General features: G+C 39.1%; 1 protein-coding gene across 1 annotated transcript in view; it reads left to right on the forward strand.

Annotated features, from left to right (window-relative positions):
* The window catches only part of CPEB2 (cytoplasmic polyadenylation element binding protein 2), an 86,598-nt gene that overhangs the window by 36,580 nt on the left and 32,461 nt on the right, over window positions 1-17,557 (forward strand). Inside the window, exons 7-8 of the mRNA XM_006873808.1 lie at window positions 1,045-1,095; window positions 16,190-16,213. Coding sequence (XP_006873870.1) covers window positions 1,045-1,095; window positions 16,190-16,213 — 75 coding nt within the window. The remainder of the gene's footprint in view (window positions 1-1,044; window positions 1,096-16,189; window positions 16,214-17,557) is intronic.

Genomic DNA, 17,557 nt, shown 5'->3' on the forward strand with positions numbered 1-17,557 from the left:
GGTAACAGGAACCAGAATGGAAAAAGTTACGGGTTGAAGCCTTAGAATGAGAGATTCAGAAGAGGCGTGGCGAGTCCTTTCAGGACTACAGAGAGTGGCATACACATTCACATTGGCGCCGTTGGCCACCATCTTTGCTCAGAATCAGTGGACAAGATTTTCAGTTGCTAGACAATGTGTATGCTGCCCTGGTTTTCAGAGAGGAAGATTCACTTTCTAGCAGGACTCCCTTCAGCCTGTATTTTTTCCCTTTCCAGTTTACCCTTATTATAAAACTTTTTGTGTCTTCTGATTGCACTTCCTCAGCCATGGCTGAACTCAGAAGAGCCACTTGGAAGCCCTGTTTTGATGCTGAAGAAATTCTTTCAAAGCCCAGTATGAGTTGTGGCTACCCCTTCTCTTCCCGGCAGTCTGCAGTGCTGCAGTTGTGCTGCATTTGTGTCAATGAAGAGTGATCCCAAGGAAATACTGTGCTCTTCAACTTCTAGGTTTCCATTTTAAGTCATTAGTGCACTTTGAACAAATTATATTTGCAATGATGCATCTAAAAATTTTTCACTAAGCTATATACATAACTACATAAAACCACCTGGGATTTAATCTGTTCGTTGTTTTTAATTTAAAAATAGGAATTTTTTCCTTCAAGTGTTGTATTTTTTTGGAAAAATAGTCATAGATCAGAACATCGCAAACAGCTTTGAAAATATTAAGCACAGCATTGTACATTAAAGTCTGAAAGGCAGGGTATACCCTACATTGTTTTAATACTTCACAAAAACAAATCGGCTTTATTCTGTTAGCATTGCCCCACATCACGTCGTGATCTTATGATCTAGGAACGAGGCCTGACCCTTTTTCGTTTGTTCTCAACTTAAGTCAGATATTTTTAGTTAATATGCTTGGAGTTAAAGATTAACTTTTTAGTTCTTAAGAAAAGTACTGTGTTCAGTGTTTCCCTTTCCACCTCCCTCATCGTCCACCCCCCAGGCCTTTTTCCGATAGCTCCCTTATCTTCAATCCTTCCTTTTCTGTCTTGTCTTAAAGGTCGATTGAACTATCCACATCCAGGGACTGACAATCTGCTGATGTTAAATGGTAAGTTGTATAAAAACATTTTTTGTTTTTATTGATTCACGTAAGGATGATTTGAATACATGTTTTTGTACACAAGCTCACAATTAGTCATTTTATAAAATAAAATTACAGTTTTTCCTGTGTGGAAGGCAGAATTAGGAGTGTGATTGGATTCTGGCTATGAAGAATCTATGAAAGTACCCATGAAATGTATTTGTGGCTGCTGTTGTCTGGTGCCATCAAATCAGTTTCAACTCACAGTGACCCTGTGCACAACAAAACGAAACACTGTCGGGTTCTGCAGCATCTCCACCATCATTGTTACATTTGAGCTCACTGCTGCTGCCACTGCGTCAGTATTTGTGGCAGTGTGATATAATTCAGCAATTACTGATTTGGGGGCAGTCCAGACTTTGAATCATGTCTCTCCAGTGTCACCCTGGGCAAGTAACTTCATTCCTGTGAGCCTCAGTGTCTCCAGATAGAAAACAAGAATCATACAGTCTCAGAATTATGGTGCTGTAGGATAAGCATTGAACAGAAAAGTTGGTTTGGATTACAAGGTTAGTGGTTCAAACCCACCAGCTGCTCCTTGGAAAACCCTAAACAAGGTCACTATGAGTTGGAACTGACTTGACGGCACATAACGACAACAGCAAGTTTTATCATGAGGATTAAATGAGGTGTTTGCAAAGTTAGTACAGCTAGTTACTCAGTAATAGCACTTATGTTTCTGTTTCACTAAGGAATATGCTGGTGAATCTGAATATGATGGGGCCATATCAATGTATTCTAACTAGAAATCAAATACAATGAAGCTTACCAGAGTTAGAACAAGAATAAACGAGCTTTCATAGAAGGGACTTTATGGCCTTCTGTCCTCCCTCCCTCCCTCCTTCTTTCTCCCTCTCTCCCTCTCTTTCTCTTTCTTCGTTCTTTTGGTTGAACAAACATTGACATATTCAGAGAATCCCAGTACTTCGCACATTGTGGGAGTAGAGATCGAAGATTAAAATATCCTTCATGAAAGTATTTTTAATTCTGAGGGTGGGTGGTGTGAGAGAAGTAGGAAGAGGAAGGACTACGGTAGAAATAGTATTTACTTTAAAAAGCTTACTATCATTAGAAAAGCATTTCAGCTAAACCTTTGTTGGGAAAAAAGATGGCAGTGAAGATGGGGGAAGGAAGGCTGTAGGACATCAAGATGGAAACAGAGTCCAGGCTTCCTCAGAGATTGTCAGGGTCCAAAGTGAAGAAGCAGGACATCAGGGGAACTGACCAGCTCATTCAACACTTGACTACTGGTGTGTGTGGATATGGCCACCGCACTCCCCTCTAGCTGAAGCACCCAGTCATGGAACCAGGGAGGCTTTGTAAGGCTGGTTAGGGAAGGAATTTACAAGGTCCTAACTGTGGGGCCAGAGTGAGTTCATTTCCAGGCCACACTCATGAGCTCAGCAAATTAGGGAATTTACACAGACTTGGAACAGAAAGATTGTAGGAATTGCATTCCAGGACTTCTTTATTTAGTATTTTTTCTACCATGGAAGATAAAAAAAAGATACATTATTTGAGTATCTGAACTCTAGGTCTGACTGAAAATGATATTATTGAAATCAAGTTTATAAAACTGAGAATAGCTTGTAACTTTCATTTTCTTGGCTTAATTTATAAACCGATGTTATGTTTAGGTATCAATAAGTTTTTTGTATAATAATGCTAACTTGGAGTCTTGGTGTGGCGCTGTAGGGTAAGCACTGGACTGCAAGGTCGGTTTGAACTGAAAGGATGGCGGTTCAAACTCCAAAACCGTTCCTCAGAAGCCTTCTGCAGGGTCACTGAGTCGGAACCCACTCGAAGGCACTCAACAACAACAACAATCCTTACTTCCTTAAATAGTTGATTTTTTAATGCATTATGTGGTAAATAGCATTCACCTTTCTATTTTAACTTTTAAACAATTAAAAAGAATTTGAGTATGTATCACAGATTCTGTTTAAAATCTGAAGGCGAGTGCACTAGTTCCAACTCTCAGCTGTTAACTAACAGGTCAGTGGTTCAAGCCATCAGCTGCTCCATGGGAGAGAGCCGTGGCAGTCAGCTTCTATAAAGACCATAGCCTTGGAAACCCGATGGGGCGGTTCTGCTCTGTCTGTAGGATTGCTGTGAGTCAGTCCCCTTGATGGCAGTGGCTTTACTCTGAGATAATTGGTTAGATCATTCACAGATGTTCTTAAATTTTAAATGGATAATAAACTGGAATGATCCCAAGCAAAACATGTCAGGTAAGTCTAAACAAAAAGCTTGGTAGACACAACTTGTATTTTAGGCGACACTAAACCGAATATTAACAATGTTACATTGAAAAGTGTCTCACTAACTAGTAGACACCAGAGTGTTGACTTCAGGCAGGCATTGCTTCTTATGGACAGATTTTTTTGTTTCAACATTGAACATGTTTAGTACTCAATCACAGTGCATACTTAGTACCCTAACTCAGAAATTTTGGGCTTTCTCTGGTAAGAGAGTAGGGTTGTTGTTGTCAGGTGCCATCGAGTCGGAACCGACTCATAGCGACCCCATGCACAGCAGAACGAAACAATGTTCGATCCTGGGCCAACCTCACTACCGCTGCCACCCTTGAGTCCATCAATGATGCCACCTGGCTGATCCATCTTGTTGGGGGTCTTCCTCTTTTTCTCTGACCCTCCACCCTACCCAGCATGACATCCTTCTCCAGCGATTGTTTCCTCCGGACAATATGTCCAAAGTAGGAGAGACGAAGCTTAGCCATCCTGGCCTCCAAGGAGCACTCTGGCTGCACTTCTTCCAAAACAGATCTGTTGGTTCTTTTGGCAGTCCATGGCACTTTCAGTATTCTCCTCCAACACCACAACTCAAAGGCATCAATTCTTCTTCTACGATCCTCCTTATTCACTGTCCAGCTTTCGCATCCATATGAGGCTATTGAAAACAATGGCCTGGGTCAGGCGCACACTAGTCCTCAAGCTGACAGTGTAGAAGGAAGCTAATGAAGCTAGTTTGTCAGGCTGCTCTTAGGTCAGTAATAAAGATAATTGTGATCCAAAAAGGAGGGGGGCGTGGAATCTATTTGAATCATTTGGGACCATTCTCTGAGAGGAAGTGAAAATCAGATAATGGATGTGTTTAGTGTTGTCATTGTTTTTAAGTGCCATTGAGAAGTTCTGACTCATAGTGACACTTTATAGGGTTTCCAAGGAGCAGCTGATGGATTTGAACCACCAACTTTGCAGTTAGCAGTCCAGTGCTTATCCTACAATGCCACACCAAGACTCCTGGTATGGTTAGTAGGGATAGGAACTTTATTTTTTTAAAGTGTGTCACAGAAACTCACTATTAGGCAGTGAGTTAAGTAAGTTGTTTACTACAGTGACAAGTCTAATGGGTAGTGTTGAAAATCAATATTTAGTAGCAAAGCGAATATTGTGGCTCTGTGGTATAAACACTGAACTGCTAACCACAAGGTCAGTGTTTCAAACCTACCAGCCAATCCCTTGAAAACCCTTTACAGGATCACTATGAGTCGATGGCACTTAGCAACAACAATACAGTAGCTGTGTAGTATAAGCACTGAACTGCTAACTGAGAGGTCAGCCCTTCAGACCTACCAGCTGCTCCTTGGAAACTGTGTAGGGTCGCTAACACTTAACACCAGTGGTAGTTTAGCAGTTAGTTCAGAGTGCAAGTTGGCACCACGTGCTTTAGAGCCAGATTATCAGGGTTTAAACTCAACTCTGTGTATCCTGGTGTGGCGCTGTGGGTTAACGCGCTGGACTGCAAAGTCAGTTTGAACCATAAGGTCGGCAGTTCAAGCTCACCATTCATTCCTCAGAAACCCTATACAAGGGTCACTGTAGGTCGGAACTGACTCAGTGGCACTTAACAACAAACTCAACTCTGCTACTTCAAGCCATGAAATCTTGACCAGGAACATGGTGGCTCCACAGGGTCCACGGTTCAAGCCCACCAATTGCTCCACAGGAGAAAGAGGAGGCTTTCTTCTCCCGTGAAGATTGAATGCCTTGGAAACCCTATACAGGGTCAATATGAGCCGGAACCGACTTGACGGCCCTAAACCACCACTTTGACCAACTGAGCTCATCTCACTTTGCCCTGCTGTGTCTTAGTGTCTCAAACAGAGCTCCTGATGGCCCCCCTCAGGGAACTGAGAGGAGGGTGGGTTCATTCAGCTCAGGGATTTAGAACAGAATCTGACGCTGCTATGATGGGGACCATGAAGCTGATAATAAATTGGGGAATAGAAAAGGATTATATTGGAGACTATAAATATAATAAAGAGGATGCAGAAGTTGTCAGGGGTAAAAATAAAAGAGGTTTGTTATTGCAGAAAGCGAAAATAGAACCATTTGTGAGAGAAATTATATAGGGACAGGTAATTCAGGAGGCCGAGTTACCTGAAGTCTTGACACATTCGCCTTTGGTGGTACCCAAGGTGACTTCTGATGGGTGTACACGTTAAGATAAAGTCCTGACTGTTACAATTGAAGAACATTTCTTAGAAATGCATAAATGGCAAAAATAAATAAATAAATAAATGATGTTAGGATGATTCTAGGCTTGAGTCCACTTTAATGAAAAGATATTGCCATGCAAATATGGTAAATACTGTAAGGCTTCACAATCATGTGACATCAAATAAATGCGACTCCAGCAGTTAATTAGTACTTAAAGCTAAACTTAACCACTTTCCTTTGAATAGGTTTAAACAGGAAATGGAGTAAAGACCAAGAAGTTGGTCAGACTAGGTGAAACTCTAGTTGGAAACCTCTGTGGATTTACATATGTTAAAACATAGTATCAGGCCAGGCCTGTTTATCTCATGAAGCTGTACAGATCAAAAAACAAGCAAATAATTAAGAACAACTTTAAAATGCTATAGAAATGTACTGTAAACAGACCTGTACTTCTGAACTTTCTCAGAATGGTAAAATTGAATGGACAGACGGCTGTAGCAATTATTCTGTAATTCAACTTGCACAAGAGTCCAGTTTTAACATACAGAGACAATTTGGAAGCTAAGTGCCATCGAGTCGGTACCGACTCATAGCGACCCTGTGTAGGGTTTCCGAGGAGCGGCTGGTGAGCTGGAGTCACCGACTTTGCAGTCCAGCGCATTAACCACAGCACCACACCAAGACACCTTATGGAAGAAAAATCAACTTAAGTACTGAAATCAGAATGACAGCTTGAATGTGTATATTTCTAGGTATATAAATCTTAAACTTTTTATTAATCAGAATTTAAGAAATAATTATAAACACTTCTCTTTTTTATATTATGACAGTTAAGTGCTGTCAAGTCAGTTATGACTCAATAGCAACCCTGTCTAGGCTTTCCGAGGTGCAGCTGGTGACTTTGATCAGTCAGCCATGGGGGTCCAGTACTTACCCTACAGAGCCACGCTAGGACTCCATAGTAGTAGAACAATATACAATAATGTATCATATTAGTTTGAGCTTGAATTGCGTGGTCACTCACTTACACCCTCACAATGAAAACAGTTCATATTCTTACCCACTGCCGCTGTATTGGATTCTGACTCATAACAACCCAGTAGAGGGTTTCTGAGGCTGTAAATCTTTATGGGACAGCCTCATCTTTCTCCTGAGGACCGACCAGTGGATTTGAACTGCTGACATGTGGTTAGCAGTACAGTGCTTATCCTACATCTCCACTAGATCTCCTTACGTTTTACCACCTATAATTTTTCAAAAGAGGACAGAATAGAGAAGAAGTCTGGGGGTAGTATTAACAAACCAGTTTGAAATGTAAGTTTACCTTGATTACCCACACAGAGTCATGTATGTAGGAAGAGCTTGCTTTATTTTGGGGCTACAAAAAAGTTTTGTGTATCTTTTAATTAGAGAAATTTACTCAGTAATGAAATTGTAGATTTGAAGGCAGATCTGTGAGTGTGCACATGAAGTCATGAAAGTAATGAATGTGGATGGTTTACTCAGTTTTTTGTTGTGTTTTGCTAATGGAAGTGAGTGGAGTCAGTAGATAACAGCAGGTTTATTTTGAATCTTGAAAAGGCCAATCATTTGCGAAGCGTGTTTCTCTCTTTGATTGTTTAAGTAATACTGAGAGACCAGTATCAAATTGTCAAATCGCTGCCAAAGAAGAGGCTTTCAGGGTTGCCAGAGCTGCCTTACTGTCTTTCTAAATGTGAACAAGTTACATAGCTTATTCACTTTCTCAGTTTTTTACAGGTCAGGTGTGCTTTTAAATAAACTGCATAAAATATATGCCGTGAAATTTAAAGTTGTATATGTAATGCTTGAAAATCAGATGCTCACTATTTTCCTAAAGGAGTTTGTTGTTGTTAAGTGCTGTCTAGTTGGTTCTGACTCATAGTGACCCTGTATAGGGTTTCCGAGAAGCTGTTGGTGGGTTTGAACTGCCGAACTTGTGGTTAGCAGCCCAGAGCTTATCATAACACTCCACCAAGACTCCTTAGGAGTTTGGAAGTAGGCATAATGTTTAAAGAAGTCTTTTTAAAAACCATATGGTGAATAGTCACTTACTGACTTTCTTTTCTCACCAGGATATTTTTGGTCATTTCAGTTTACAGTTGGTAGGACATACTCCCGAAGTTCACATAGAAGACTTGGTAGAAACATGAGTACAAAAACCATTGTTCAGTGTGATGATGACATTTGATTCTTTCCATGACACGGAATAGGAAATGGTTCACATAATTTAGCTGCTTCTGCAATCAGCTCTATTTTTGGTAATGTAGTTGCTTGGAATCTGAGAGCTGTCCAAAAAATAAGTGGACTAACTCTGTACGGGATTCTAAAAGTATTCAGGTATGAGAGTGTTGGAGAAAGGTTCTAAATAATTATGTCCTGGCCTAAGAAAGAGGTGAGACCTTAAGATGCAGCAAGCATTTGTATCCATTTTTATTACATGTTGTAGAACTGTGTAGCCTCTGTTAAGAATGTAACAGCTGTGAATTGAATTGCCTATGATGTTATCCGTGTTCTCAGTGGGTCTAGAATCAGGTGCCCTATTTTGACTTCATTACAGTCCACAATTTGGCTGTAAACTTAATGAGAAAATTATGTTTTTCTATAAATCTTTGACTTTCTACACCCATAAATAAATAGTCCCCAAAGGAAATCAATACTGGAGGAGTTTATGGTTAAACCATACCTAGGGGTAAGCAGGAAGCCCAGCTCCTCAGACTGTTGAGTTTGGCAATGTTTGTGGACATAGTGACCATTTCCAGACTTAATGTAATGATAAGGCTATAGAAACTTTACTTACTTAAGCTGGCTTCTATCCCTTTATCAGTCTGTTTTTCCACAATCGATTGCTTATCTTTTTGAGACTGGTTTTGTTGTTGTTGTTTTAAGCCTTTAAAATCTTAGCAGACATAGACAACGGAATTTGTAATTGGCAATTCTACCCCTACTCTCATCCCAAGCAAATATATAGGTCTGGCAATCTAGGAAATAAATCTGCCAGTTTTGAAGTATTTAGAGCTTAAAGACCCATTACGTCTGCAATGGGTTACGTCTCAAAATATATTAGGAGGACATAGACATAAATGGAGTTAGTTTATAGAAAGCTCTAATGTGAGCTTCTATATTTATTTACTTGACTTATATAATGGCAGCACTTACCAGTCAACTAGAAGAGTTGGCCACATTGCTCCTTCTTTATCATAGAGTCTAGTGCTCTGGCCTTACATCTCTCCATTAGAGTCTTGTTGCAGTTGTTATTACATGCTGTGAGGTTGGTGCTGACTCATAGTGACCCTATGCATAAGAGAATGAAATACTAAGTCCTGCTCAGTCTTCATATTGTTGTTATATTTGAGCCTGTTGCTGCTGCCACTGTGTACATCTGTCACCTTGGGATCTTGCTTTTTTTATGCTGTTCCTCCACTTTACCAAGCATAATGTACTTCTCCAGGGACTAGTCCCTCCTGATAACATGTCTGAAGTATGAGAGACGAAATCTCACCATCCTGGTTTCCAAGGAGCATTCTGACTGCACATCTTCAAACACAGATTTGTGTGTTCTTCTGGGAGTCCATAGTACTTCGAATATTCTTCTCTAATACCATAACTCAAATGCATAAATTCTTCTACAGTTTTCCTTATTTATTTTCCAAATTTCACATACTACATATAAGGCTAATGAAAATAGCATGGCTTGGGTCAGGTGCATCTTTGCTCTTGAACACTTTAAAGAGGTCTTGTGCAGCAGATTTACCTAATGCAACACATCATTGGATTTCTTGACTACTTTTTCCATGAGTGTTGATAGTGGATCCAAGCAAATTGAAGTCTTTGACAACTTCAATCTTTTCACCATTTATCTTGATGTTATTTATTACTCTAGCGGTGAGGAGTTTTGTTTTCTTTACATTGAGTTGCAACCGATACTGATCTTTAAAATACTCTTGCTTTTAGGAAGCAAAGGTATATCTTCTGCCTATGGCATATTATTAATGAATCTTCCCCTAGTTCTGATCCAAGGTCTTCATATAATCCAGCTTCGCAGATATTTACTCAACATGCAGATTAAATAAGTATAGTGAAAGGCCACATCATTGGCACACACCTTCCTTTCTCTAAACCACTCAGGATTCCCTCGTTCTGTTTGAACGACTGTCTGTTGATCGATTAACAGGTATCTCATGGATTACCCATTTTTTGCAATGCTATCCATAGTTTGTAATGATCCACACAGCCAAGTAAACATCTTTCTGGTATTTTCTGCTTTCAACCAAGTCACATTTGACATAAGCAAGGATACCCTACTTCCATTTCTCTTCTGAATCCGGCTTGAATTTCTGGCCGTTCCCTGGAACCGACTCGATGGCACATAACAACAACAACAATCCATAGTTTGTAATGATCCACACAGCCAAGTAAACATCTTTCTGGTATTTTCTGCTTTCAACCAAGTCACATTTGACATAAGCAAGGATACCCTACTTCCATTTCTCTTCTGAATCCGGCTTGAATTTCTGGCCGTTCCCTGTTGATGTACTATTGCAACTGTTTTAAAATTATCCTCAGTAAAATGTTACTTGCACTAAAATTAATTTGAAGTACTAATGATACTGTTCAGTGATTTCTACATTCTGTTGGGTCACCTCTCTTTGGAACGGGCAAAATACGGATTTCTTCGATTGGTTGCCAAATTTCTTGACACAGCTGAGTGAGTGCCTCCAGGGCTGCATCAGTTCATTGAAAATTTTCAATTTGTCTTCCATCAGTTCCTTGGTGTTTGTTTTTCGCCAATACTGTCTTTGCAGCAAGGGCTTCTTGTAGCACTATCCGTTATTGGTTATGTGCTACCTCTTGAAATGATTGAACACTGACCATTTCTTTTTAGTACAGTGACTGTGTGTTCCTTCCATCTTCTTTTAATTATTGTGAATTGAATGGAGGTTTACAGACAAGATAATCAGTTTTACATACAACAAATCATACACTTTGTATCATCTCAGTGAGTGCAGTCCTCTCCATGCAACAACAGTCATCCCACTTCCTCCCTCCCATTGCCTCCTATTTTCATTCTACCCATCTTTCTATCCCTTATCAACTGTATCCTTTTCATTTTGAATGATTGACAACTCAATACATAGTGAGCATACCTTACTAATGTTGTTGTCTCCCCTATAAATCTATTTCCTGCGTGGTTGAATATTGGGACAACAGGGTGAATTTCTTTCCAGAACTGAAGGATAACTGACAGCCATTGTCTCGGGTTCCTACATTCTCTCTTTAACCAGTTGCCCTGTCTCTTTTTTATAGTTTTGTATTTTGTACATTTTCTCCCACTCTATCCAGAACCTTCTAATATAATCAATTTCAGAACAGTTGGTAGTGATAGCTGGTAACTGCCTGGTTCTTCTAGTCTCAGAATCGTGGATCTTCCACCTTCTCTTTATGCTTTCTGAATCATTCAGTATGTTGCCCATTTTTGTTGTTGTTGGGTTCCTTGAATTGGTACTGACTCATAGTGAACCTAGGCACAACAGTATGAAATACCACCTGATCTGTGCCAATTTCGTAATCATTACTACACTTGAGCCCATTGCTGCTGCCATTGTGCCAGTCCATCTCATTGGAGACTTAGTCTTTTTCATTGAACTTCTACTTTACTAAGCATGATGTCCTTTTCCAGGGACTGGTTCCTCCTGATAATATTTTTAAAGTATGAGAGATGGAGTCTTTGCCATCCTGCCTTCTAAGGAGCATTTGGGCTGTAATTCTTCCAACACAGATTTGTTTGTTCTTCTGAAAATCCATAGTACTTTTATTATTCTCCTTCTAACCATAACTCAAATGCATAAGTTTTCCTACGGTCTTCCTTATTCACTGAAATTAATCATGGCTTGGGTCAGGCATACCCTAATCCTCAAACTGATACCTTTCCTCTTGATCACGTTAAAAGAGGTTTTATGCAGCAGAGTTGCCTGATGCAATACAATGTTTGATTTCTTGACGGGTACTTCTATGATTGTTGATGGTTGATCCAAGCAAAATGAAGTCTTTGAAAAGTTCAGTCCTTTCTCCAGCTATCCTGATGTTATTCATTGGCGCATTGGTGAGGATCTTTATTTTCTTTACACTGAGGTGCAATCCATACTGAACACTTTGGTCTTAGATTTTAATCAGCATACAGATTGAGTAAGTATTGTGAAACAAGACAGCCCTGGAGCATACCTTTCCTAATCTTAAACCATTCAGTATTCCCTTGCTCTTTTTAAATGATTGCCTCTTGGTCCGTGTACAGGTTCCTCATGAGCACAATTAAGTGTTCCAGAATACTCATTCTCAAGAGTGTTCATAGCTTGTCTTGATACACACAACCAAAGCCTTTACATAGTCAGTAAAGCACAGGTAAACATCTTTCTGGTATTCTCTGGTTTCAGCCAACATCAGTAATGATATCCCTAGTTCTGTATCCTCTTCTAAATCCAGCTTGAACATCTGGCATTTTGCTGTCAATACATGGTTACAGCCATTCTTGGTTAATCTTCTACAAAATTTTGCATGCATGAGATATTTATGATATTGACCGATGATTTTCACATTCCATTGGGTCATCTCTCTTAGGAACAGGTACAAATGTGGATATCTTCCAGTTAATTGAGCGTGTAGCTGTCTTCCAAATTTCTTGGAAAAAATGACTGAGTGCCTCTAGTGCTGCATCAGTTTGTTGAAAGATTTCAATTTGTATGCCATCAATTCCCAGAACCTTGTTCTTTGCTAATGCCTTCAGTGTACCTTGGACTTTTCTTCCTTCAGTATCATTGGCTCTTGATCATACGCTACCTTTTGAAATGTTTGAACATCAACCGTTTCTTTTTGGTACAGTGACTCTGTGTATTCCTTCCATCTTCTTTTGATAGTTTCTGTATCATTCAATATTTTGCCCAGAGAATCCTTTAGTATTTCATGTCGTGGCTTGAATATTTTCTTTTAGTTCCCTCAGTTTATGAAATGTTAAGTGTGTTCTTCCCTTTTTGGTTTTCTAACTCCACATCTTTGCACATTTCATGATAATGTCTGACTTTGACTTATTGAGCTGACCTTTGAAATTTTCTGTTCAGCTCTTGGACCTCTTCATTTCTCCCATTTGCTTTAGCATCGCAACGTGGAAGAGCAAGTTTCAGAGTCTCTTCTGACATTCATTTTGTTTTTTCCTTCTTTCTTGCCTTCTTAATGACCTTTTGCTTTCTTTCTGTATGATGTTCTTGATGTCATCCCACAACTCTTCTGGTCTTTGGTCTTTAGTATTGAATGCATCAAATCTGTTCTTCAGAATCTCTAAATTCAGGTGGAATATGTGAAAGATCATATTTTGGCTCTTGTGGACTTGTCTGAATTTTCTTCAGCTTCAGCCTGCACTTGCATGTGAGCAATTGATGGTCTGTTCCACAAGCTGCCTCTGGTCTTAGTTTTATCTGAGATACGGAAATTTTCCACCTTCTCTCTCCACAGATTTAGTCAGTTTGATTTCTGGTTATTCCATCTGGTGAGGTTCATGTGTATAGTCATCTTTTATGTTGTTTAAAAAAGGTATTTGCAATGAAGAAGTCATTAGTCTTGAAAAATTCTGTCATGCTATCTTTGGCATCATTTCTATCATGAAGGTCTTATTTTCCAACTACTGAATCTTTCTTTTTGTTTCCAACCTTTGCATTCCAATTGCCAGAAATTATTAGTACATCTTGATTGCATGTTTGATCATTTTCAGATTTAAGATGTTGGTAAAATTCTTCAATTTCATCATCATTGGCTTTAGTGGTTGGTGCATAAATTTGAATAATAATTGTATTAATTGGTCTTCCTTTTAGGCTTTTCATAGATACCATTGAGCTTCAGGACAGATCTTTTTGATGATGAATGCGATGCCATTCTTCAATATTTCATTCAGCTTAGTAAACCACGTAATTGTTAGATTCAAAATGCCAATACCGATCCATTTCATCTCACTGCATAAGGTCGCTATGAGTCAGTACTGACTTGATGGGGCACCTAACAACAACAACAAGCCTAGGATATCAATGATTATGTGTTCCATTTCATTTTTGACAATTTTCAATTTTCCTAGAGTCAGACTTTGTACATTCCATGTTCCTATTCGTAATGGATGTTTACAGCTATTTCTCTTCACTTTGAGTTGTGTCCCGAAGTAGGTCTTCGAAGGCTTTACTCCATTTGTGTTACCATGCTCAGCTCTACTTTGAGGAGGCAGCTCTTCCCCGGTCATATTTGATTACCTTCCAACCTGAGGGGCTCATCTTCTGGCACCGTGTCTGACAGTATTATGGTGCTCTTCATCATGTTTCTGTAGTCAATATTCTGTTACTATCTGATAGCGTTCCACTGCTATTCCTTAGGTTTTTTGGTAACTAAATATTTTAAAGTAGCCCATCTCTCCTTTTTCCTAGTTTGTCTTTATCTGTAAGCTCTGCTGAAATCTGTCCCCCGTTGGTGACCCTGTTGTTATGTGCTGTGGAGTCGGTTCCGACTCATAGAGACCTTGTACAGGGTTTTCAAGGCTGTAAATCTTTAGAGGAGCAGAAAGCCCCATCTTTCTCCTGCGGAACAGCTAGTAGTTTCGAACTTCTGACCTTGCTGTTTGCAGCCCGATTCGTAAGCGCTACGCTACCAGAGCTCCTTGCTAGTATTTAAAATACTTGTAACATAGCTTCCAGAATCACAGAAACAGGCAAGCCGTCACAGTCTGACGGTGCTGGTGCGATACTATGGGATAATGTGCCGGAGCACAAGGTCAGTTTGAACTGTGAAGTTGTCAGTTCAAATTCACCAGCTGCTCCTCGGAAACCCTATATTGGGAGTCAGTGAGTCAGAACTGACTTCGTTGTTGTTGTTGTTGTTAAGTGCCGTTGAGTCGGTTCCGACCCATACTAGGAGGCACTTAATTGGAACATTTTTTTGAGGAGTCTTAGCCATGTGCTGTAGGAAAGTACTGGAGCTCAAGGTCAATCTGAACTGCAAGGTTGGCTGTTGAAGCTCACCAGCCACTCCTGGGAATCCCTCGGCAGGGTCGCGTGAATCAGAATCCACATGATGGCACTTATCAACAGCAACAGATTTAAGAATGTGAAAATTTTTCTTTTGATCTTTAAGTTTTATATTTGTGAGGAGAGTATATTTCTGATAAATCTCAACACATGCCTTGATTTGGGATTTATTCAATATCAATTTTTTTTTTTGCCTTTAGACCAAAACAAAAAAAATGTCTTAATCATTCTTGGTTTATTGTCTTAACTTCATAGATTATTTCATGGCAAAAATATTTACTGTTATACCAAGGTTTGGTGGAGAACAGTTATTTTAAGAAAAACAGTTGGTATTTTTATATAAAAAATAAATTACAGTTTTTGCTTGCTCCCAGTGGCAGTGTGTACACTGCTGGTAGCATAGATTGAAATGCCTTTGTCTTTTATCCTTCTCCAGTATTTATAATATGTACTATTCTGGGGAAATACTGATAGTAATTTGTTTCAGAATCTCTCTCATGCCAAAAGTAGAGGCAAGGCAGTAATAGATAATGATGTAAAATATATGAAATCAATAGAAAACATTATTCATTATTGTTTTGTTGGTAAATGCCATTGAGTTGGTTCTGACTCATGTCGACCCTGTATAGGCTTTACAAGGAGCGCGGAGTGCCTGGCGAGTTTGAACTAACAGCCTTACAGTTCAAATTGACCTTGTAATCTAGTGCTTATCCTAGAGTGCCATACCACGACTCCCTAATAGTATTAATCATTTCAAGTTAAAGAAGTTTGAAAGAGGACAATAGATTTGAATATTTACAGCCAATCGAGCTGTATAGGCTTCATGTATCAGTATTATTCTATCTTGTTGGTTTTCTGTTTTCCAATACTTTTTCCATGTAAGAGCTTTTAGTATGTACGTGGACTGGATCTGAATAGCTATTTGCTGGTCTGTATATGCCATATAGGGGAGCATGATGACTGTGTAGGGTAAGCACTGGACCTTAGACCCCAGGGTCATTGCTTCCAGCCCACCAGCCGCTCTGCCAAAGAAAGATGAGGCTTTCTGCTCCTGCAAAGTTTTACAGCCTCAGAAGCCAACTTAGCAGCACATATACCACAAACAATAACATAGGCCATGTAATTCTGTAATGAGAAGAAATATTAGAATTTAATTCAGTTTGTTTTCAGTCATTTGGAAAATTATTTGGGGTACTATTTAACTGTAAATGTTGTATATTACTACCTTTATGATCTGAACAATTTATTTGTGATAGTCAACACAATTGAATAAGAAAACATTCCTTGTGTGTTTCCTATTAATTTCACAGGGTTTTTAGTACAGTTCTGATGACTTATTGCATACAATATAAATGCTTTATAAATGGTAAAATATCATGCAAATATATAGTGACATTATTGTCATAACGTAAAACAAGTGGCAGTAATCTTTAGATGCCCACATAGCTTTTCGTATCGCAAATACTTGTGTATGTGGGCTTATTTCCAGTTCTGACGGTTTACAATTTGTCCTTTGTTTACATGCAGCAAGGAGTTATGGGCGAAGACGAGGTAATTCATTTCTGTTTGCTATGGTTTAACTACTTCTAATTGGGTTTTATTGATCAATGTTGTTGTAATTCCAGATTTTTTATGAAAATTATGAAAATCCACAGAATTTTATTTTGATTTGAGCACTTAAAACATGTTTTTTTTTAATCTTAAATTGCTTTAATGATTTAAAAACAAATTGCAATATTAATAGTTACTTAATCAATGCCTTCCTTTAAAAGTAATCGGATCTTTGCTATTTTCTTTTTACTAGACTTTTTAAGACAAAGCTGCTGTTTATAGTTTGCCCACTCATGAAATGTGTTTAATGAGCATTAGTGAGGTGACATTCACTGTGATTGTTCTACTGTCTAAATCTTTAGCTGTGATTATTTGTCTAATCTGTGGTATATAATTTACAACTGCAGATTACTACTTTTATTTGTCACCCAATGGAAAATACCAACTAGATTATTGTTAACAGATCATGATGCTGCTATTTTTGTGTGTTACAAGCATGTAATTGTTCTCTCTCTCACACACACACACATACACACCACACACTTTCCGTCCCTCCTGCCAATGTTGTTCTTTCCCTCAGGACTGTTGTGTATGTAGGACCTTCAAGGAAAATCGAGAACTGTGTAGTTCAAGACTGTTATTAGACTTGCTAAGGAAGCCACTGTGCTTTATTGTGGTGTACACGTTGTCTCTCATTGTTCTGTGTGCAGAAAATGAGAGGAGGAGAAGTTGATGCGATGAGCTGAAACACTAATAACTGTGTACTTCTATGTTAGCCTCCCCGTGGGCAGGACTCATGATATGATTGAGCTCTGTTGTGGCAAGTGCCTCACTGAATGGAAGGGGGCTTTCCTTGACCTCTGAAATCTTCCACGAACCACAGGAAGATAGCCAGACGGAAACTAAATCCCCTCTATTCAATAACAATTCTGACTCAGCAACCCTTTAGCACAGAGAAGAACTGCCCCATTGGGTCTCCAAGGCCATAAATCTTCACAGAAGCGACCTGTTCCATCTTTCTCCCACAGGCTAATTGGTGGATTAAGACCTCCAACTGTCTGTTTTAGCAGCCAGGCACTTTTGATTTTGATGGTCAGATGAAAGTTGTATCCATTATAAACAACTATGGAGAGATTTTATTTAAATTTGAAAATACTTTGACATGATGAAGAATCAAACCTTTAAAAGAATAAAATAAAGGCAGAGAAAACCCACACATTAAGAGAATGACTAGAGAAAGATTCAATTAGTAGCCTGGTTCCTTCCTATCTCTTACTAATTGTGTACTGGATGTGGAGTCTCTGTGTGATACAAATGGTTAGTAGTGTGTTTGGCTGCTAACTG

This window comes from Chrysochloris asiatica, unplaced genomic scaffold (genome assembly GCF_000296735.1).
Source record: "Chrysochloris asiatica unplaced genomic scaffold, ChrAsi1.0 scaffold00256, whole genome shotgun sequence".
Classification (NCBI taxonomy): Eukaryota; Metazoa; Chordata; class Mammalia; order Afrosoricida; family Chrysochloridae; genus Chrysochloris; species Chrysochloris asiatica.